A 22,837-nucleotide genomic window follows, 5' to 3' on the forward strand; every position below is an offset into this window, starting at 1 on the left:
GTGAGGGCTGTTCTCATCTTGGTATTCTGGCGTTTCAGGGCAGGGAAAGCAAGTCACAAAGTTCCATGAAAGTGCCCTTATGCATGTGAAAGTTTCGCAGTCACTGCGAATCGTCCCAAACCTGCAAAACTATGCGGTCCCACCAGTCTGTGCTGGTTTCCCGGGCCCAAAATCGGCATTTAATGGCTAGAACCTGCCCCATTACCAGCAGGATCTCCAAAGCGCAGGGGCCCGCGGTTTGAGAGAATTCTGTGTCCATTTCCTCATCACTCTTGTCGCCACTCTGCCGTAGCCACCTCCTCCTCGCCTGGCTTTGCAGGTCCTGGTTCAGCATAGACTGCACGAGAATGTGCAAGGTGTTTACAACGTCCACGATTGCGGTCTTGATCTGAGCAGGTTCCACGCTTGCTGTGCTATGGCGTTTGCACAGTTCACCCAGGAAAAAAGGTGTGAAACGGTTATCTGCTGCTTTCAGGGAGTGAGGGGTGAGGCTGTACCCAGAACCACCCACGACAATGTTTTTTGCCCCATCAGGCACTGGGATCTCAACCCAGAATTCCAAGGGGCGGGGGAGACTGTAGGAACTATGGGATAGCTACCCACAGTGCAACGCTCCAGAAATCAACACTAGCCTCGGTACATGGACGCACACCGCCGAATTAATGTGCTTAGTGTGGCCGCGTGCACTCGACTTTATACAATCTGTTTTACAAAACCGGTTTATGTAAAATCGGAATAATCCCGTAGTGTAGACATACCCCCAGAATGATAAAGTCAACAGAAGCACAAAGGAAATGATTGGAAGCCCTGTGGTATAGGATTGCAAAAACGATTCTGCCTGGAAAGAAGAAGAGTCACTTGATTGAATCACTTACAATTTTTAAACCAAGACTTCATTGCTGTACCCACAGTTTGTAGGGCCAAATTACATTATTTAGGTGTTTAAGTACCAGATTTGCAGGCCCAAATAAATAAGTAGATGTCTAAATGCACTTACTGGTACCTGCAATCTTATGGGTGCAGAAACAGACTGGGTATAGCCAGGCAGAAAATCTGACTTGAAGGATGTAGTGAAAACTGATCAGTCCCTCCTTTTTATATTGTTACATAATACAGAACAAAGTGTGTCTGAAATTAACAGCAGGTAAATTTAGAACAAGTAAATTGTTGGCTCACAGTGATCCCTCAGAGACTCATCACTGACACTTAAAAGCCCTGCTAGCAATTGGTCAGAAGATAGAAAAGTCTTCATAAACTGCAATAGCACAGATCCTTTTTTGTATTAAAATAGTTTTAAGTATATACACTTCTCACTGGCAGATGGTATCTCTGACTTGAACAAGCCTACTCCACAATGAAAGGGTTACCTGCTAGTATCACACAACAAACAGGCAAGGCAAAACCTGCTGATCAGTGCTTAGCCCTGGAGGAGTCTGGCTGGGCAGGCTCCTGCTAAGCAGGGGCAGAGAGGAGGGGAATCTGACTGTTGTGCCAGCATCTGGCCACAGAGTCTGATAGGGTATCTTGAGGAGAGGACGATGAGCAACTTGGTTTCAGTAGGAACAGATACTACCCCCCAGTTCCCCTCTGCCTCACACACCAGGGCACTTGATATAGGACAACCTAATTTCATCTTGCAGTCGCAGAGACAGAGGAGGTGATTCCTAATGAGCCCTGAGTAGGGGAGACTATTATCCCCACTGGACAGATGGGAACTGAAGCACAGGAAAGCTGAGTTGCCACAGCTGACACAGGAAACCCTGTGAAGCAGGGAATCTGTCTCCTCCAACACACCCGGTCCTTGTGGATGAGGTGGGAAGAAACAAAATTTAAGCCTGAAGGGATCTTTCTGGTCACCTAGTCTGCCCTCATGTGTAACACACAGGCCACAGGACTTCTCTGAATCAATTCCTGTTTGAACCAGAGCATGTCTCTTTTATAAAAACATCCAATCTAATCTGAGGAAATGAGCTAATAAGGGAGACTCTCCTCCCGCCCCCACTCCCAACATACACACGCAGGCATGATCCTGTAATCTGACTCTAGGCAGAACACAGGCCCTAGATTTCATCCAGAAATTCCTGCAGCAAGTCCAAAAATTTGTGGTGGAACTAGAGCATCTCTTTTAGAGACCCCAAGGGATAGAGAATCCATTAGATCCCTGGGGACCTGATCCAAAGACCACTGAATTCAGAGAAAGCCTTTCCATTAACTTCAGTGGGCTTTGGACCAAGCCCTTGGTGAGCAGTGCGCCCTGCCTCTGATGGTGTCAGAGGATTAGGAAGGTGCCCAGCATGCCAGTGGGTTATTAGGTCACTGGGTCCCCCAGCAGAAATCAGCTACAGGCAGGGTAACCCCTTTGTGTGGAGAGACAGGACTGAGAGGCTTCTTGGGGACAGCCATCAATTCAGACTTCTAATGCCTAGCTGGATCCCATCACCTACTGTTAGGTATTTTTACAATATTGCACGAGGAACAGTATTGTGCTCCTGATCACTAAAATCCATAGTCCTCCAGAAGATGCATACAACCCTCTCTGGTGGCCAGTAGGGCCCCAGCCCTTCCAACTTGTTCGGAGAATTAGCCCCAGACAACAAAACACTGGCAGCTCTGTATGCAGTCACACTCTTGGGCCACATCTTTTGTCTAAACTGCCCTTTTCGTTCTTGTGTTGACCTCTGAGTGGTCCCGTGTGCTCCCCTTGTGCCTGAGTGCTGAGCCAGTGAAACCTGTACATGCCACATAATTAATTAAGTTTAACAACAACATTTTTTCAGAGCTTCTGTTCTAACACATTTAGCTGGGATTTAAAATTCTTTAGCTTTTATTCAGCACGTGCACACCACGTTGTCACATGGCTCCTGGATTGGCTCACAGTTAGTCCCAGGCCCTGGAACAGATCCAGTGTCGTTGCCACAGCACATTTAAGCTTACAGCAGGGAGGTGGCCTGAACGAAACAACCAGCCAAATAAGGTATTATCGTTGCTCTCTGCTGCTTTGAATAGTCAGCCGCTATTGCTACTATCCCTGTTGATGTCAGCCCAAAGAGGAGCCCAGAGTGCTGCAAATGCTGAATCCTGAGGCAAAACCCCGAGCTATTTACGGTGTTGGTATGATATCAGCATGTAGAAATATGCATCATGAAGGACTGTCGAGGCCAGATTTCCTGGCTCAGCTATCATGGTCAGTGAGTCCATTCTAACTTGGTTTGGGAGGCAATACACCGATTTAACCTCTTCAAGGCCTGAATCATAAGTCTTCCCCTAGTCTCTTGTGTATGATGGGACACAAGGAACATATCCATATTATTATGTACTGTGCACCAAAAGTCCAATCAACAATGTACAAAGCGTGGAGAAGACTGACCTGCAGGAAGGTTACAATACAATCCACACTGGACATCACTTGTTCAATCTACATGTAATTATCAACCAGCCTGTACATCACTATAATGCACTTACATCAAATATAAAATAGGGCAAACATCAAACTTCATACAGCTGATAATTTATAACTTTCCCCCTCTTCTCTCTCTTTATCCTCTCCCACACTTGAGGGGTCCGTAGGAAAGGGCCTGGCAGAAGACTTGGCAAATGAGGGGTGGGTGTTCCAATGTAGGGGGAGTCTTGGGGAAAGAGGACAAGACAGGAGTGAGGAGCCTGGTAAGGGAGCAGGAGGAGATGAACTGTGCAGAGCCTTGAAGATGTGGATTAAGAGAGACCCTTACGACAGAAAGAAAGGGAAGTTAGCTGACAGGATTCAAAGGGAGAGTGTGAAAGAGAAGCCCTGCAGCAGCATTTGTAAAGGACTGAAAACGGGTAAGTTGAGAAGCTGAAGACAGAATTAAAAAGGCTGCAGAAGTCAGAATGTGAGAGAGAGTCTGGCCCAGGGTTTTGGTGGTAGGATTTTAGCAACGCTGTATAGGCTATAACCTTGAAAAAGCATCAGATGACACTGGGACTACAGTCTCTTAAATGATGTATTTTCTCCAAATCTCTGGATTGCTTTAGAGGACAACTTGAAAAATGAGTCCATTACCTTGCTAGAGTGGAAATTCCTGACCTCTGTGGGGCTAACTTGCAAGCCTGAAGGGATGTGGCTCCACAGCTCAATACTCAGGGGGCTGCCTCTTATCTGGGAATCTGAATCACATCCTTCTAAAGTTCAAAGATACAGGTCCGCTTTGTCCACGGGAATTGAGGGGGCTGAAACAGCTTTAACCTTGGCAAGCAGCGCTGGGGGCTTAACCACAGCCTTTTCGGAAGTTGGGACTTGTGTAGAGCCTGCTAAAAATAGAAAGCCGACTGCCTCAAAGATAGACCAAACAGAAGGGTGCCCTTCCCCTGGGGAGACTGTGAGAACCGGGAGAGTTCTCTTCTCAGGGAAACTGCAGTTTTAGCAAACAGTGTTGAGCCAGGAAGGAGCAGCATGGAAACCTCAAGTCAGAATCCACTAGGAACACTCAGTCCACAAGAATTGCCATGCAACATGAGTCAAAGGTTCTCAATAGGACAGCATACTCTTCACTGGAAAATGCTTCAGCAGCCATGATAATTGCCCTACAAGTTATCTTCCTCTGGCCCCAAGGAATTGGTTCTAATACCGGGCAGAAATGAGTGTGCTCTCCCCTGGAGAAAGGTATGCAGTGTTGTTGTAACTGTGTTGGTCCCAAGGCATTAGAGACAAAAGGTGGGGGAGGTAATATCTTTTATTGGACCTGCTTCTGTTGGTGAGAGAGGAGGAAGAAGGCTGGAGGAAGGTGGCATATACAAACTGAGTGAGCTGGCTAAGCCTCATAAGTTTCCTCCAACATACATAAGCAGTGGCCACCACAAATCCAAAAGAAGAGTGGAAGATCTGGGCCCCGAGCCTCCCAGACAAAAGGCGACCCACACAACAGCACACAGCCTGCTCATGGCCACTTCCTGCAACCTAGGGGCACAAGCCACACAGAAGGAGAAAAGGCTTCCTGATCAGAAGCACCGTGCCAGTAGCCTGTGTGTGTGATACAACAGCCCCAAAACTCCTTAATGCAGCATAGCAGTGCAAAGGATACACACGGGTACCTAATTTCCTGGCCACTCTCACTGCTCAGCCTCTATGAGGCTCTGCCTTTCTCACATTCCTCCCTTTTTATTTTAAAGGGTTTCTATTCCGATATTGTCCAGTGCAACTCTATATTCACTGCCTAGCTCCCCTTCCTAAATCACCCCCTGCTACGCTACCACTTCGCCTTTTTTACTCCTGTCACCTTATTCTACCCTTCTGTCCTGGTCTAAAGCTCTCACAACCAGTCCCACCAGTCATTTATTGACATTGAGGGGACCTTTTTTTCCAACATGGGGGGGGAACCAGAAGAGTTGCTGAGATATAAAGAAGTTTGCCATTTCTTACAGTGCTTATCGCAAACACTGCTTGGGATATACTGCTACACTCAGGCCTTGATCCTGGAGCTGACTGCACGAGGACACACTCCTGTATTTGCACTGAGCTTCAGTAAAGTCAATGGGGCTCCGCAGAGGAGTAGGGAGGAATACACCCACATGCAGTCAACTGCAGGATCAGGGCCTTAGATTTGGAGCCCAGAGATCTTGAACCGTCTTTTTGTGGTGTATACACAGTGCCTAACATGAAGGAACCCCAAGCCTTTGCTGAAGCCTCCAGGCATCACCACAATACAAATAATACGCAATACAGAATTAAAGAAAAACAGGCTAACAAGCAACAGTTAAATAAATGCCTTGCACAAAATTAAGTGAAGTCTGTTTTGTCCTTGCAATTTTATCAGTCAAGAGACCTTGAAATAAACAAAGTATATTATAAAAATGTGCACCCTCTGACCAGGGGCGGCTCTAAGCACGGCAGTCCCAAGCACGGCAGTCAGGCAGCTTTCGGTGACATGCCTGAGGGAGGTCTGCCGGTCCTGCGCCTTCAGCATACCTGCCACCAAAACTGAGGGACCGGGGACCTCCCGCAGGCATGCTGCCGAAGGCTGCCTGACTGCCGCCCGCACGGTGACTGTCAGGCTGCCCCTCGCAGCTTGCCACCCCAGACACACACTTGGTGTGCTGGTGCCTGGAGCCGCCCCTGCTCTGCAGTGTGATATGGATGGGAAGACCCTAGCACCTGCCCCTAGCCTCAACTACTTCAGCATGGGCTGTGTGGGAGTAAGGATCCACATCTATGGACCAGCCCTAGGTGACATGCAAAATGCACTCCTGGATCATTGCTGCAGTAGCAAGTCAATCTCAAAAAAGGAATGTACTATAGTATATGCAGCCAGTTAAAACCACTTAAACGTTTGTTTAGTTCCCATAACCACATCACAAAAATATTCTGAAATGGGCAAAGTGGGGCAATAAAGTGGATCCCAGAATAAAGTATGAATCTAGTCAAAATGAAAAATCACGTGAAGGGATTAAACTATCAAGCGCAATAAGTCAGACTGGAGAGAGTCTGAGCCATGTCTTTTCTCCTACAGAAGTGCAGACTTTGGAGATCATGCTAGTGGTCTCATTGAAATGAACGGGAGTAAAATCCTATTCCCCATGAACAAAGGTGTCAGAAGCAGGCTCAAAGTTTGGTTTTCATGTCAACTCTTTACCCCACAGCACAAGCTGTAGCCAGTTTGTAACAGAATGTTTGATCTTCAGAGTGGAGAGAGGTTAATAGTAAGGTGCCCCACAGTGTAGCAGTGGGACCAGCATCACTAAGCCTGCTTATTAAGAGGGATATTTTCCAAGGCACAAGAGGCAGCAACTCCCTGGTGGGCCCCGTTTGTACCTTGGGAAGTCTCCTCCCAGCCCCCAGAGCTTTGGAAGAAGTAGACAGTGAGCTGGTGAGGCTGTTTTGGTTAGTAAAATGAGAACAGAGAAATTCTACATGACTGGAACACACTGAATGATTGGGCACCATGATGAAAGATTAACTTCAGTCTAAGCACATTGACAAAAATAGTCTAAACTTCTCATTTGCTGATTGGCTCTGATCTCTGAGTAAAAATAGCTCCCAAGGGTAGGGACTGTCTTTGTTTTGCTTGTTTATGCAGAGTCTACCACACAAAAGGGCCCTGATCCCTGACAGGGGCCTCCGTGTGCTGCAGTTCACCAAAACTTGAACTATTTAAGCATAGAATAGAAAAGAGGTTACTGCTATGGGGAAAGAAAATATTAACTGAGCAGCCCAAGTCTTTAGAAACATTGGCTATATCAACATAGTAAGATTCTCTAGCAAAGCACTGATGTCCCAGTGCTCACACACACCCCTCCTGGGTGCCAAATAATTCTCCAAGCACTGAGTTTAATTAATACGCACTACGCTTGTGAGTTCTCGCACACTTACCTGACATCATTACCGCCATGGGCAAAAGATCCAAAGCAGGCTGTTAGGATCTGGAGAAAGTGAAAAAGTAGGTGGACCTGAGAGGTGTCCTTCTCCTCCTTTTCCTCTTCTACAGAATCTTCTGGGAGTTGGTTAGGATCTGCTAGGTCTGATGCCAACTTCATTTCCACACCACCTTCCTCTGCCTCAATCTCTGCCTCAGCTACAGCATTGCAGTAGCTAGAGTAGCTATCATAGCGAACTCTCTTTTTAGAATAGGCCACTGTGTCTCCCACCAACTTTTCACTGTCTTCTGGGGTTGATGGATCAACTGCCTTGAAGGATGAATGGACTGGCATTCCACAGATGGCAGCTGTGTAACAAGTGTAGCTGTTGTTGCGACGCAGTATCTTGTAATTGTTTTCTTGTGAGGGCCTATCGTTGTTTGCCCTGTCCACATGTATTTTGTGTAGCAAGTCTTTGTACAACCCTGAGTCTTTATGCACAGTGTGGTACACCTGGCCATCACTCCTCACATGGCCGCCATCAAAATTAAAAGTGCCATTGGAAACAGGAGATTTCATGGTGGTTTGCGTCATAGAAAAAGCCCTTCCTGTAAAGGCAGATGGTCAGATTTTATTTCTGTCATATGAAATATGAAAGTTCTATGCTTAGCAAGACACCAAAACAAGGTGTAAATGGCTGAAGAGACAGCCATCTGCAGTATATGATACAGAAGTTCATCTCGGATACATGAATGCATTGATCAATTTAAAACCAAACATGCTCCCTGGAAATTTCCACTACATGTGTCTGACGAAGTGGGTATTCACCCACAAAAGCTTACGCTCCAATACATCTGTTAGTCTATAAGGTGCCACAAGACTCTTTGTCGCTTTAAACCAAACATGGTTAACTTTTAAGGGAATGTCTACAGTTGGGAGTATGGATGGTTTTAAGGTTAAGGCACTGATCTGTGCCTCAGTACATCTTTGCTCAAGTCCCAGATCTCCCACAGACCCGCTGTGTGACTTTGGGCACGTGCCTTAGACTGGAATTTGGGTGCCTAACACAAGGCAACTTTTAAAATTCTACCCATAATCTCTCTATGTCTGAATTACCCATTTCTAAAATGGTAGTAAAACTTTTAGATAATGTTTTCACCTCTTAGCTCAGACAGCCTACTTACCTTTGGCTTGTCTATTTAGATTGTAAGCATTCCAGGACAGGAACAGTTCTCTGACTATGGGTTTCTTCAGGGTAAGGGGAAAATTTTCAAAAGTGCCTAGGTGACTTAGAAACCTAATTCCCATTTTTAAAAGTGCCTAAGTCACTTTTGAAAATGGAGATTTAAGTGTGTTTGAAAATTTTACACTAAATAAATAATAATGTGCCATGCAACTTTACTGGTAGTCAATCATTGGATTTTGGGAGCACTGATTGTACAGACGCCATGAACTGAACCCAAAGCTTATGAATAAAAGCATATTACTGTGGGCACTCTAACAATATTACAAATAAAGTTGTTAATGTTGCCCAGTTAAAAGTTCAGAAATGGAAAAGTTAAAGCTGCTAAAGAAATGTTAATAAACATATTGAATATCCTGTATTTTTTACTTCTATTGACATAATAAACATAGTGACACACTGCTATTTTTATCTATATTGTATGCTTGTCTACACATGTTTATATTAAATGTGAATTACAGGACACACATAGTGGCTAAGTTAACATTGCTGAAGACACCTTAACTTTTCCATTTCTGAACTTTGGGGATTTTAACTATTCAACATTACAATATTGTTGTTTTGTTTTATTTTAAGGTGGTCTGTAGTGGCAGTATACATTTATGGAGATAATATATCCAATTAGTTTGTTCTCACCAGATCAAATGGTCCACTATTAATAGTAATTATACAGATCAGTACAGACACCGCTTCAGTGTCAATGAGAAAAAGAAAAACTCCCAGCTGATTAGCTAATAGGCACCACTCAGCCAACTGTGTCTCTTAATTGTGAAAAACGGCATTTACTTATATGCACAGCACACTTAGGCCATAACCATGCCAACTGCACCGTGCCGCATGGACAAAACCTCGCATCCATGTAGAGCTCCATCCAAATCAACGTGGCTCTGTGTGAGCACAGGGATCCAGCCACACAAACTAGCTTGCAGAATCAGGGCTTCAAATGAGAGCTTTATTACACGCATAGATACTTTATGTATGTGTGGACTCGTAAGTGTGATTCTTCTAGTGGATATACTCCAAATGCTCATAAATTTGTAAACTCAAGCCCAACATTTTCCCAAACTAGCTAGAACAGTATACTCTGAATTTCCATGCTAAATTTGAACTTCTGTAGTTCAGCTGCTTTCGTACTCTCTGCCTTCTAAAATGCGGTTTTAAGAATAGGAAATAAGTAGTATCAGGAATAGAAGAATTTCCTTTTTCAGCTGCATATAAAACTCAAATACTGCCAAACAACATTTCCTCTCTTTGTTTTTTAAATCATCTTTGGAAAATTTACCTCAAAAAAAGAGAATATTTCCATTAAGTTGTGAGCAAGCAAAAAAAGAGCTAACATGAACTGCTGTAGGAAAACATACAAGAGGATACACAGTGAGAGGAAGGGTTTGTAAGAACTGTTAAGTTACAAAGAAAATTATACTTAATATAAATGGATGTAACACGTGCCCATGACGAAGATACCCCATCAACACAATGAAAGACAAGACAGTTAATGTTTTCTTACCATATGGCACACGAGGATGGTTTCCATTTGCTATGCCGCTATCTGACACTCCAGCAGCTTCTGTTATTGGGCCAGTGAGGGGAATGGTGCTCTCATCAGTTGCTTTGACTCCAGGAAGCTCTTTAAAAACAGGTGTCTCCTCCTCTTGAATTTTATCAAGACTTTCATCCGATATCCTTGACAACGCGGCTTCTTTCTTTAACCGGCCTAAGGAAATGTCAGGATTAGAATTCTAAACCAATCTTTTATAGGATGGTTAGGGTTATTCAAACTTATCTATACTACTGCTGGTGTTCCTAACAAAATGCCAGTATCATTAAAAATATAAACTTGAATACAGCAACTTGAGTGGTTTGGTTTTTTGTTAATTAGACATTCATGGGAATTTATTACTAGCATATTTATCTTCATGAGCCTCTCTGAGAACCATGAAAATGCCTTGTACCTATCTACAAGTTCACTAGGTGATGTTATTGAAGTCCTCCAATTTGCTAATGCAATCTGAAACTTTCTATTTTTTAAACTCTGCAACCCTGTTCAGCGGACATCACATGGTAGTTTTAAGTTAAAAACCTATTGTAAAACAAAAAGCCTTGATTAGTTTAACTTTACAGTAAAATAAAAGAAATGGTTTAAATACAGTCATTGTGCAAGTCCTTTTTCTTTCCTTTAACACCTATATTTCAAAACCTAAAATAGAATATATTCAAGTTCACAAGGGATTTTACAGCACTAGCATTTCATCTACCAAATACTTACTTTCTATTTTTCTCTTCATCCACGGACACACGAAAATCCATACTAGAACAGCAAATACTATAGCTATACCAAATGATGTTAGGACTATTATCCATATAGGAAGTACCAGTCCTAGCACTGTGAAGAGAAAAGAAGAAAGTTAAAGGTTAATGTGCAAAAATGTCAGTTCCTTAAAATATTACAACTTCAGTATTAAAGATAACACCCTGCCTAACTGAACCCCACAACTTGGTAGCCAAGAAGCTCTTTCAGCAGGGCTGGAGTTGTTTTGATGCGGCAAGCCTGTACAAGGGAAGGGATAAAGCTTTTGAAAAGGGTCAGTTTGGCCGATTAAGACCTCAGTTATGGCAAAAATGAAATTTCACTTATTTGGCAAATGCCACACACTGAGGTCAAGAATGAACTATTTCTCTATGGTTAGAAAGTTAACATTTGAAGTGGATTTACAAACTATACTGAAAGCAAATGCATTGGAACAGGAATTTCACTTGAGAATATTCAGTGCAACTCCTTTATTTACGCTGACTAAAAGAATAAAGATGAACCTCTTAAAAATGTATAGGCTTGAGTGTTACAGATTCTCAGCTGTTGTCAGCCTCAACACAGAGATTTGGGGGCCATACTTTCATGAGTATTTTCTAGCACACTATTTAGGCATGTATATACCCTGAGATGCAGAAGAAAGTTGGTGTTAAGGTAATAACACTGGCAAAGTGGGTGCTGTCTCCCCCTCTGGGGATTGTCCCCTAGAGAACAGCAGCTTTTTGTTACTATCAGCAAAGGAAGTAACATCATCAGCAGAGACAACATCAGTTCATCTGCACTGCATGCAAAATGTCCTCAGTTCACAGCCTTCTGGTAACCCATGTGAAAGGGACAAACGCTTCCATCATATGTAGCTACCATCATTCAGGGAGGTGCTGCTCCTACACTAATGTAAAAACTCCTTCGGTCGGAGTAAGCTGCCTCTACACTACTGGCTCATGCCAGCATAGCTACGGCGACGCAGAGCTGCTAGTAGTATCTCTGTAATACATACACCCCCTCAGAGGAGTTGCCTTAATGCTACACTGGCTATGGACAGTTTCTTGTAATGAGGAGAAAACAAAGGAAATTAATTTAGATACACTGGGCCAGGCCCTCAACAACGTAGCCAATTTACACGCACTGAGGATCTGGGCTGCTAACTGCAGTTTTAAAAAGCCTGGCCACTCTCACAACACCCAAGCAGCACTAGAGAGACTGCAGCACTATGCCCTCTATGGCAAAACATCCAGAAAGAATCTGAGTGGGCTGGTCCTGCGCCTCCTAGGAAGGCACAAGTGACAGAGAAGAGGGCAGCAACGGAGCTCAGGGTAAAAAGATAAAACGCTCTACTGAACAGACTGCTTGAACTTCAGATTGCCATACATTTGTATTTTAAAAATCAAGGAAACCATTAAGGTTCTGGGAGACCAATGGAACGAGATCTACAAATCCTTTGCCTATATTATTTGTTAAGGTAAGAATTTAACATTGTCATAAACAGATAAGTAAGAGTTAATAGAACAAAAGTGCTTCATATCTCTTTTGCCTGGAAAGGGTTAACAAGAACAGTGAGCCTGGCTGTCAACCAACCAGAGGACCAATCAGGGGACAGGATACTTTCAAAACTTGAGGGAGGGAAGTTTGTGTGTGTACTGTTAGTTTTTGGTTGTTGTTCACTTTGGGGGCTCAGAGGGACCAGACGTGCAACCAGGTTTCTCTCCAATCTCTCCGATACAGGCTCTTATAAGTTCAGAATAGTGAGTACTAGGTGATAAGGCGAGCTAAGCTTATGTTTGTTTTCTTTATTTGCAAATGTGTATTTGGCTGGGAGGAATTCAAATGTGTATTTGGCTGGAAGGAGTTCAAAATTGTATTTTGCTGAAAGGATTTTAATTTGTACTTGAATACTTAGGCTGGGAGGGTATTCCCAGTGTCTACAGCTGAAAGACCCTGTAACATATTCCATCTTAAATTCACAAAGATAATTTTTACCTTTGTTTTTTCTTTAATTAAAAGTTTTTCTTGTTTAAGAACCTGATTGTTTTTTTATTCTGGTGTGAGACTCCAGAGGACGGGGTCTGGATTCACCAGGGAATTGGTGGGGAGAAAGGAGGGAAGGGGGAGAGAGAGGCTATTCTCTCTGTTAGGATTACTGTCTCTCTCAGGGAGAATCTGGGAGGGGAAGAGAGAAGGAGGGGGGAAGGTGAATTTTCCTCTCTGTTTTAAGATTCAAGGAGTTTGAATCACAGTAATCTTCCAGGGTAACCCAGGGAGGAGAAGCCTGGGAGAGGCAACGGTGAGGGAAAGGGTTTACTTTCCTTGTGTTAAGATCCAGAGGGTCTGGGTCTTGGGGGTCCCCGGGCAAGGTTTTGGGGGGACTAGTGTACCAGGCACTGGAATTCCTGGTTGGTGGCAGCGCTACAAGTAGTAAGCTGGTAATTGAGTTTAGAGGAATTCATGCTGGTACCCCATCTTTTGGACGCTAAGGTTCAGAATGGGGAATTATACCATGACAAACATGCATTAAATTTTTATTATTATTCAACAGTGCACATCAGGACCTGTTAGCAAATACAAAATGAATGAATACTAATGCGTGGCAGAACAAAGCTTCCCTTCTGGACTTCACATGCAAGAGTTTGCACTCACCTGGTGCCCCTGCGTACATGACGGAAAACACATTAATGGCTACTGTAGCAGCATAGAACGCTGGAAGTGCACGAAGACCATTGGGTACAGGGTCTTCCTGCATAATAATGAGAAAAGAGGAAAAGTCACATGAGTTTGCTGTGTACACAAGAACCAGGATTAGCAAAGGTTGAGAAAAAAAATCACCCATCCCCACCATCAGGTGGATGGATTTTCTGGCTTTCCCCCCTACTTCCAATCACCGTGCTCCCTACTCTCCAGCCCAGTTACCCTGTGTTGATGCTGAGGAAAAGATTTGGGTTTATATGATTATTCATAAAAGCTACTTTCATAGCAATGGTGCCTCTGGTCACAAATAGGCGGCCACCATAGCAGTTTGATGGCAAGTAATTTAAAGATATGAGCAGCAGCATTGTCTAGTGGATGGGGTGCTGGACTCCAGTCAGGAGACCTAGGTTCTGTCCCTGGCTCTGCCACTGACCTGTTGAATGGCCTTGGGCAGATCATTTCATCTTTCTGTGTCTCTGTTTACCCAACCACCCATTTATCTGTCTTGTCCATTTAGACTCTAAGCTTTTTGGGGCAAGGACTCTCTCACTGTGTGTGTGTACAGAACCCAGTTCAATGGGGCCTTGATCTTGCTGTGGTTCTAGGTATTACGCAGTGACCTATTCAGTGATTTCTAAAAACCTATTTCTAGCCAGTTTAAAACCAAGTGCACACTGAATGTTTCCATCTGCTGACAAAGCTTTCTACATATGCTAAATAGGCCATTGTATTAAATCGGTGTAGCATATTGACAGTCACACGTATAAATGGAGCAGATGAGTGTAACAGTGTAAATTCATATAAACACTTTTGTGCCTCACAAGTAATGCTGTTTAGTGTAAAGAACTGCTATTACCCAATAGTTACATTCTTTTAGATGTTGTAGTCATGGGAGTCTCTCTGTAGTTTTGTATGTAGCTCATGTGCACATGACCTGAGTTTTTTTGAATAGCAGGATCTGTTGGGGCAGTGCATTTACCCCATGCCTCCTCAAGCCAGGGCACTAAGGGTAGGTCAGCCAGGATGCTCCCTCTCCCTTTAGCAAAGCTTTTGATACTGTTTCCCACAGTATTCTTGCCAGCAAGTTAAAGAAGTATGGGCTGGATGAATGGACTATAAGGTGGATAGAAAGCTGGCTAGATTGTTGGGCTCAACGGGTAGTGATCAATGACTCCATGTCTAGTTGGCAGCCGGTGTCAAGCAGAGTGCCCCAAGGGTCGGTCCCGGGGCTGGTTTTGTTCAACATCTTTATTAATGATCTGGATGAGGGGATGGACTGCACCCTCAGCAAGTTTGCAGATGACACTAAGCTGGGGGGAGAGGTAGATATGCTGGAGGGTAGGGATAAGGTCCAGAGTGACCTAGACAAATTGGAGGATTGGGCCAAAAGAAATCTAATGAGGTTCAACAAGGATAAGTGCAGAGTCCTGCACTTAGGATGGAAGAATCCCATGCACTGCTACAGGCTGGCGACTGACTGGCTAAGCAGCAGTTCTGCAGAAAAGGACCTGGGGATGACAGTGGATGAGAAGCTGGATTTGAGTCAGCAGTGTGCCCTTGTTGCCAAAAAGGCTAATGGCATATTGGGCTATATTAGTAGGAGCATTGCCAGCAGATCAAGGGAAGTGATTATTCCCCTCTATTCGGCACTGGTGAGGCCACAACTGGAGTATTGCATCCAGTTTTGGGCTTCCCCACTACGGAAAGGATGTGGACAAATTGGAGAGTGTCCAGCAGAGGGCAAGGAAAATGATCAGGGGGCTGGGGCACATGACTTATGACGAGAGGCTGAGGGAACTGGGCTTGTTTAGTCTGCAGACAAGAGTGAGTGGGGATTTGATAGCAGCCTTCAACTACCTGAAGAGGGTTCCAAAGAGGATGGAGCTTGGCTGTTCTCAGGGGTGGCAGATGACAGAACAAGGAGCAATGGTCTCAAGTTGCAGTGGGGAGGTCTTCGTTGGATATTAGGAAACACTATTTCACTAGGAGTGTGGTGAAGCACTAGAATGGGTTACCTATGGAAGTGGTGGAATCTCCTTCCTTAGAGGTTTTTAAGGCCCAGCTTGACAAAGCCCTGGCTGGGATGATTTAGTTGAAGTTGGTCCTGCTTTGAGAAGGGGGTTGGACTAGATACCTCCTGAAGTCTCTTCCAGTCCTGATATTCTATGATAACCTAGTCCAATGGTTCCTTTGGCAGCTGAGGATGACTCACAAGTTCCACATGGACCACATCTCAAAGATCCACAGTTACTCTAGGCCAAGTAAACATTCTCTCTTCTCTGAGTACGTGTCATAGATCCCACTACAGGTGACTGGCACGCAGCCTCTCCTCTGGATGGTAGGAGTGAGGCGTTTCAGCTGCATTAATCAAACAGTGGTAGCAGTACTGATCTCCTGAGCTTGGCACTTGACCTGGCTGTCCTGTCAAAGGCATAATGTTTAAAGGGAGTCAGTGGCTTGCCTACAGCCTTGCAGATTTCAAAGACTGGAATGTTCCTGTAGCAGGCGGAAGAGGCTGCCTGTGCCCTGGTGGAGTATGCATTGATGTTCAGAGGGAGAGACCTGCCAGCCATCTGATAGAAGGTGGAAACACACATTGTGATGCATTTGGAGGTTCTCTATGATTGGATGGCTTGGCCTTCTGATGGGTGCCAGAACTGGCCACAAACAAGGAGAGAGACAGCCAGTAAGGGTTGGGCCTATTAAGAAAATAGAGCAGAATTCTGGACACATCCAAAGTATGCAGCTTCTTGCCTGCCAGCATCTCGTGCAGCATCACAAGTCTTAATGAGCATAGAGTAATATCTGCTTGCTAAACAGCTCTGAGAGTCCTCGATTACGGCCTGTACCTCTCTTGGGATTCTCAGCACCTGGAGCCACAGTGTTCCACGCATTGTTACTACAGCGGCCACAAACCTGGCCATGGTGTCAAAGACATCCATAACTGTTTGCAAGGCCACTTTGGTCACTAATTGACCATCTCAACACATGGATGGTAAACCACAGTAACTCCAACAGGGCAGTGGCAGCATACCGCATGAATACGGCTGGCTCTTAGGACAGGCATTGGACTGGTCAGTACCCAGACAAGGCTAGTGGCAGCTAAGCCTTGTAGGTGAAGCTGGCAGGTCTTTCCATGGCGGTGACCACTGAAGGATAGGCACAAACATCTGCTCAGTGTATGTGACTCTTCTAGGCAGAAGAAATACTTACTATGTACATCTTTCTGTGGAATTAGACCATTGCAGGGTTTGAAGCCTGCAGGTTTTGAGTCCACCATGCTAAGTAACCTTGTATGGAAGGGGTGGAGAATGTAATGTAGGGGCAGGAAGGAAGGGGCCTAACCAATAATACTCAGTCCAGATGAGTTGATATAGATCATGGCAGTTGTGTGTGGAAGAATCAGAAGAGTTCTGACTGCTTGTAGAAGGATTAGCCGATGCTTAGAATTAGTGGGTTGGACACTCACCAGGTTCTACGTCACTGCCAAACGCGAGGGAACTGAGAGGAGGGTCGTGACAATCCCATCCTTTTTACCCTCATATGGGAGCAGGAGGAGGCAGCCTGAGGAGGCATGCACAGCCCAGACAGATACTGCTATACAAACACACTCTGGTCTCACACGAGGCGCCTCTCACCGAACAGTCGCATCCATGCTAATACATATTCAAAGAACTACTGTGATACATGCACAGTTGTACAAGTTGCTACTCATGTGTATCTAACGTTGTACAAAAAATTGTATATGTTTTTTGTGAAATATGCCATCATGTAATTCATACATACAAGTGGGCTGAGTTTTAAGTTGCATTATCAGCCTAACCTGTAACTTTTCCTGAGTTTTCAGTGCTTAGATATATGGCTTGATTGTTGTTCTGTGTATGTTTTTTGCATTTCATTTCACAGGTTTAAAAAGAGAGGGGGCGAGGGAGACCATCTCACTGAAATGTCCCACATGAAAGGTAGGACATGATGCATTATAATCCCAAAGTTCTCCATATCCCCCACTTTTATTGTTGACATTTATTTATATTCGAAATAAAGAATGAAGCTGAGGCTACTGAAGAGTTACTTATGCCAAAGGAATTAATACTGCATCTATTTAAATCTCCTGTTTGGGTTTTTTTGTTCTTGTTTTGGGTCTCTGTGACACCGCATTCCACATTTGGGCCACAGCAGATTGAGAGGTCTGAGGGAGGCAGAAAATGATCATAAAGGAGCATCTGACTTCAAGCACTGCTGGTTTGCAAACAAATGCAGACAGAGCTGGTAGATTCCACAATGTGGAACTATTTGGTTTATTGCTTCCTGGACGCTGCTGCCCTCACCTCAACTGAAGCCACTGAAATCCAGCCGCCACCGATTGCGGCTTCCTGAGCACCCAGGATAACATCTACCTCAATCTTTTTTTGACTTCTGGTGTACCAGAAAACCAGAGCTCAGAATTTCACACCTGTTAAACTCGGTTTTGTTACTTGGCACTAGCTAATTCACTCCTATTAAATAAAGGTTACGCTAGCATTGTCCTGGTTAAGCAGCATTCATTATCATTTATCATTGTGCAAAGCCATTTTCAAGGAGATATGCTGATAAAGCAGCCATCCCACTATATCATGTCCCAGTGAAGTAGTGTATATTAAAATATATGCTTTAGATTGACATAGCACCCTTTTAACTCCTTGGAAATGTTGACAACCAAATGGTGCACAGCCTACAGTACAGCAGTCATGACCTCCATGCACTGCAGTGGAGAGTTGCTAGCCTCTTACCTTCTTTAAAATTAAGAATCTAATCAGCAGAAACAGCATTCCAGACATCAAACCAGATAACAGTGGGGAAATAAACCAAGAGGCAACTGAGGAAAAAAAGATAACACAACCAATAAGTGGTACCATCCCATGTAATTGAGGAAGTTCTGTATTTATCAAATAGGAAAATAACCAGTGGACAAAATTTATGCTAATTCTTCTCGCACAGCTGGCATTGCGATTATATAGCTTGGGTGCTCTCCTAGGATTTCTAAAAGCCTTCAGCACTGGCTTACGTCAACTCACACTGAAGTTGATGGGAGTTTTACTAATGCTAAGCACTTTTGAAAATCTCACGCAAGAGGCTTCCAGAATAACACTGCAATTACAGCAACTGCACCACTCACAAGAATTTTCCCATGGCTGAATACTATTGGAATAAGAATCCTGATCTTTGGTTAATCTTTATGGCCCTGAATCCTGAAAGCTGCTTTGGGTGAACAGACCCCTGTTCCCATTTGGAGCTCTACTGAATTCAGTGGGACTCGATGCAGGCACAGGGATCTGCCTGTTAGGGGCAACTCACAGGGTCAGGGCCAAGATTTATTGCAACAAGTTACAGAATATACTGTTGTGATCTGAGTTTTGACAAGGCTAATAACTTTTTACAACTGTCAAAAGTGCTCAGAGCTGACCTCACTCCTCTCCCACTGCAGTCGGGGGTAAAACTCCCACTGCTTTCCCTGGAAGCAGAGCTAAGCCAGTGCTGAACGCTTCTGAAAATCCCACCCAAGAGTGCTTACGGTTCGGGACATATGGTTTTAAGAACAGACGGATCAGTTTAAAAGTTTTGTGCACACTGATGTTTCACGCTTTGCCTTTCGGCTATTTTACCTTCAACAAAAATATAAGAACAGAATTTAAAAAAAAATTTAGTTTCAATTAGTCAAATGCCCCTGTGGTACGCTAGTACCTTCTCCATAAAACAAACACAGGGCTAGAGTGTGACTTGCAGAGTGGTAAGAACCCCCTTAAACGCCTATAGGGGCTACCCTAGATGTTGGGACCAGGTGCTCAAGCGTAGGTGGGTGCTGCATGAATGCTTATTCCCTTCTCGGAGCAGGGGTGCGGGGGGGGGGGAGGATGAGGGGCACTTTGGCTCCACCTCATTTGCTGACCAGTACAGCTGAGCCTGTGTGTGTGTGTGAGGAGAGAAGAGAAGGGAGATGTCATAATTTGCAGCTGGTATCAGCCACCACCAAAAGTACTCCCCCTTGGGAGTCAGCAGGGGAGGGACTGTCAGCCCAAGGAGTGCCCCTGAGGAACAAAGTTTCCCGGAGCTACTCCTGGGGTGATGCAGTTCACATACACCCTTGCTCCGGGAGGTGCCTCAAGTCACTATCTAGCCCTTAGTGAACGTGACACACACATGCCTTCTGAACAACAGGATTTGAGGGGGATGGAAGTTAAATACAGCACATTAGAATCATGAAAGAGTATTTCTGTAAAAACGCTTGCCGTCAGTGCATGATTTTCCACATACCCTCACGCATAAAAGGAAATGTCAATTACCAATCTTGACAAGCTGCATCCACTGAACACCCTGCGTACCGATCGCAACAAGTGAGAATCCGATGGTAGCACCCACTATGCAGTGGGTCCCAGATACTGGGAGTTTCAAGAAAGAGGCAATCAGCTGCCATACAGCAGAACCTAGAAGTTGAAAGTGGAGGAAAATATCAGATATAAACAATGATAACAGCACCAACAATAACAACAGTGTACTGCATGGCTGTCTCAACCACATGCTCACATTCCTCTCCCAACGCTGCCTACTCCCTGCACCCACAATAGAAACTAGAACAAAACATTCTTTATGATGTTCCGTCAGCTGCTAGAAGGACACATTGACATAACTGAGCTCTGAATTTCAAATCTCCTTGAGATTCTGTCTTACAAACAGCACTTCCTGATCACTCCAATATTTATGGACCAGGTTTATCTTTAGTTCACATCTGTCCTGTTGTCTAGTTCAGGCTAACGGGACATTGGGGTGGCACAGAAGTGCTTTTCTACGGCTGTGCTGCCTTTGTGTAGCTTTTAACTCTTATGACCCATTTAATCAGTTTGTGCGTAGAGTCAGAGCTAATAAACATAAGAGTGTCTGCTGGGGAAAAAACTCACTTTCAGTAAAGACTACTGTACCCTCATGCATACAGGGCAAACATAAGAACGGCCATACTGGGTCAGACCAAAGGTCCATCTAGCCCAGTGTCCTATCTTCTGACAGTGGCCAATACCAGATGCCCCAGAGGGGATGAACAGAACAGGTAAATCATCAAGTGATCCATCCCCTGTCGCCCATTCCCAGCTTCTGGCAAACAGAGTCCACTATCCCTGCCCATCCTGGCTAATAAGTCATTGATGGACCTATCCTCCATGAACTTATATAGTTCTTTTTTGAACCCTTGGCCTTCACAACATCCTCTGGCAAGGAGTTCTACAGGTTGACTGTGTGAAAAAAATACTTCCTTTTGTTTTAAATCTGCTGCCTATTAATTTCATTTGGTGACCCCTAGTTCTTGTGTTATGAGAGGGAGTAAATAATACTTCCTTATTTACTTTCTCCACACCAGTCATGATTTTATAGACCTCTATCATATCCTCCCTTAGTCATCTCCTTTCCAAGCTGAAAAGTCCCAGTCTTATTAATCTCTCCTCATACGGAAGCCGTTCCATACCCGATGAGACATGAATATCCCAGCAAAGCCCAAAGAGACATGAAAGATTTGACCAATACGCTGTGGAGGTTCTTAGTCTCAAATGTTGCTGGAGCAAGTCCAGTTACTTGGCAGCAGAACATTGTGGTGTATTTTGGGTGCTTTGCGAAGGTGACTACTGGAGGGCACAATGCCCTTTCAACAACTCTGACTACCAGGGGTGCATGAAGCAACACAGAGATGCTCCAAAGGGGCTGAATATCCCAGCCTAGGCAGGAACAGCAATTCTTTTGCTGGGTGACAAGTGGTAAGGCATGGAAAAGAAAAATCAGAGAAGGAACTAGATTTACAATTAAGGGACAGACACAGTGTGAGCAAATAACTGGAGAAGTGCATCAAGAGAACACTAATGCTAGTTTGTCAAGCTCAAGGTCTTAACGTTCAGGCAATATTCCAGAGCCAATGCTGTCTGGACTGTGAACTCGGCATGCTCCAGTCAAAGGCAATGAGTACATCCCATTCATTTGGACACATTGTTCAATTTGCCAGGAAGCTTTGGTGGCAGAGACGATGTCAGTGGAACTGAAAAAGGTAGCTGAGGTTGGAAAAGTTGTGAACTTTAACAAAGGTAAGCCCACCAGTACACCCCTCTTTGCTATTTTATGGGACGAAAAGGGCATTCAACACTGGCTGCTCCTCTTCTACACTGACGTCGGTTGGCTTTCACATGGCAAAGTTTAGAATAACTGGATATTGCTCAGGGAAGACACAAGATTTTCCTTGCTGAATGTGGCTCTGCCCTTGCTGAATACCTTACTGACCAACAGTGGTTTTCTCTGAATGCTTCTGTCTACGGACAAAGGGTGACATTGGTTCTCAACTTGGGGGTCAGACGGGTGTTGGACAGAGTGGCTACCATACCCTTTGTGTATTGCTAAGTGGGCAGAGTCTGAGGGAGTTCAGGTATGGGAAAGGTTGAGAACCACTGCAACAGAGAATTAGAGGAGGAAGGCAGTGGGAACAGAATGCATATTCCAGAGAAAAGGAAGGAAGTTGAAGAGACAGATGGGGCGGAGGGAGAGGATTTTTAGGTTTTGGAAAACCAGAGCATGCCAAGAGGGATGATAGAGGGCGGAAATGAAAAAAGGAGTAAGAATAGGGTCAATAGGACACATCAACAGGTTATACCGTGATAGTAGGAGATACCCCAGAGTTCAAGACTGGGATTAGAGCAGAAAGAAGGCAGGGGCCACTGGATAGTGACCTTGCAGGATGCCTCTCCCCGAATCCCCAGCTGACTGAATTCCTTATGCATCTAGGATGCCACTGGCGGATCAAAATGCAGTCTTCCAGTCCTGCCACAGCATCCTGTCTCTTTCACAAGGCGATGGTGGCTTAGGCTTCAGCACTCCAGGAAACTCTGCTGAGTCAAAATCAGAGCAAGCCACAATCTGTGCAGAAAATAAAGTTCAGCTCTTCCTGGGGGTAAATGGTGAGACTGTAAAATAGACCCATCTCACAGGTTTGACACATGGGGTCAGGCAGGTTACTTCTCTCAAAGCCATAATTATTGAAGCTAGAGAGTCAGGTTGATTGGCCTGATGCAGGCAATTGAGGTCACAACCTGGGCATATCTCCAAATGCTGGGCTCCACAGTCTCCTTATGGCTGCAATCCCTCTGGCTCAGTTTCTCACAGGTCCCTGCTAACTTTGGCTTCTCAGGCACTGGACACAGATTTTACACCCAGAACTAAATTTGTGTTTTCTCTGGTGGCTATAGGATTGAATAAATCTTCCCTAAGTGGGTGGC

At 44.6% G+C, this 22,837-nt stretch overlaps 1 protein-coding gene across 6 annotated transcripts in view; it reads right to left on the reverse strand.

The window, feature by feature from the left end:
- SLC20A2 (solute carrier family 20 member 2) overlaps positions 1 to 22,837 on the reverse strand; it is a 71,970-nt gene that overhangs the window by 17,804 nt on the left and 31,329 nt on the right. For all 6 annotated transcript variants that reach the window (XM_050945010.1, XM_050945012.1, XM_050945008.1 and 3 more), the window contains exons 3-8: positions 19,880 to 20,020; positions 18,329 to 18,414; positions 13,512 to 13,608; positions 10,836 to 10,952; positions 10,077 to 10,283; positions 7,343 to 7,934 (exon numbers count right to left, since the gene is read on the reverse strand). In XM_050945010.1, the coding sequence (XP_050800967.1) occupies positions 7,343 to 7,934; positions 10,077 to 10,283; positions 10,836 to 10,952; positions 13,512 to 13,608; positions 18,329 to 18,414; positions 19,880 to 20,020 (1,240 nt within the window). The remainder of the gene's footprint in view (positions 1 to 7,342; positions 7,935 to 10,076; positions 10,284 to 10,835; positions 10,953 to 13,511; positions 13,609 to 18,328; positions 18,415 to 19,879; positions 20,021 to 22,837) is intronic.

The sequence above is a fragment of the Gopherus flavomarginatus genome, chromosome 3 (genome assembly GCF_025201925.1).
Source record: "Gopherus flavomarginatus isolate rGopFla2 chromosome 3, rGopFla2.mat.asm, whole genome shotgun sequence".
Taxonomy (NCBI): Eukaryota; Metazoa; Chordata; order Testudines; family Testudinidae; genus Gopherus; species Gopherus flavomarginatus.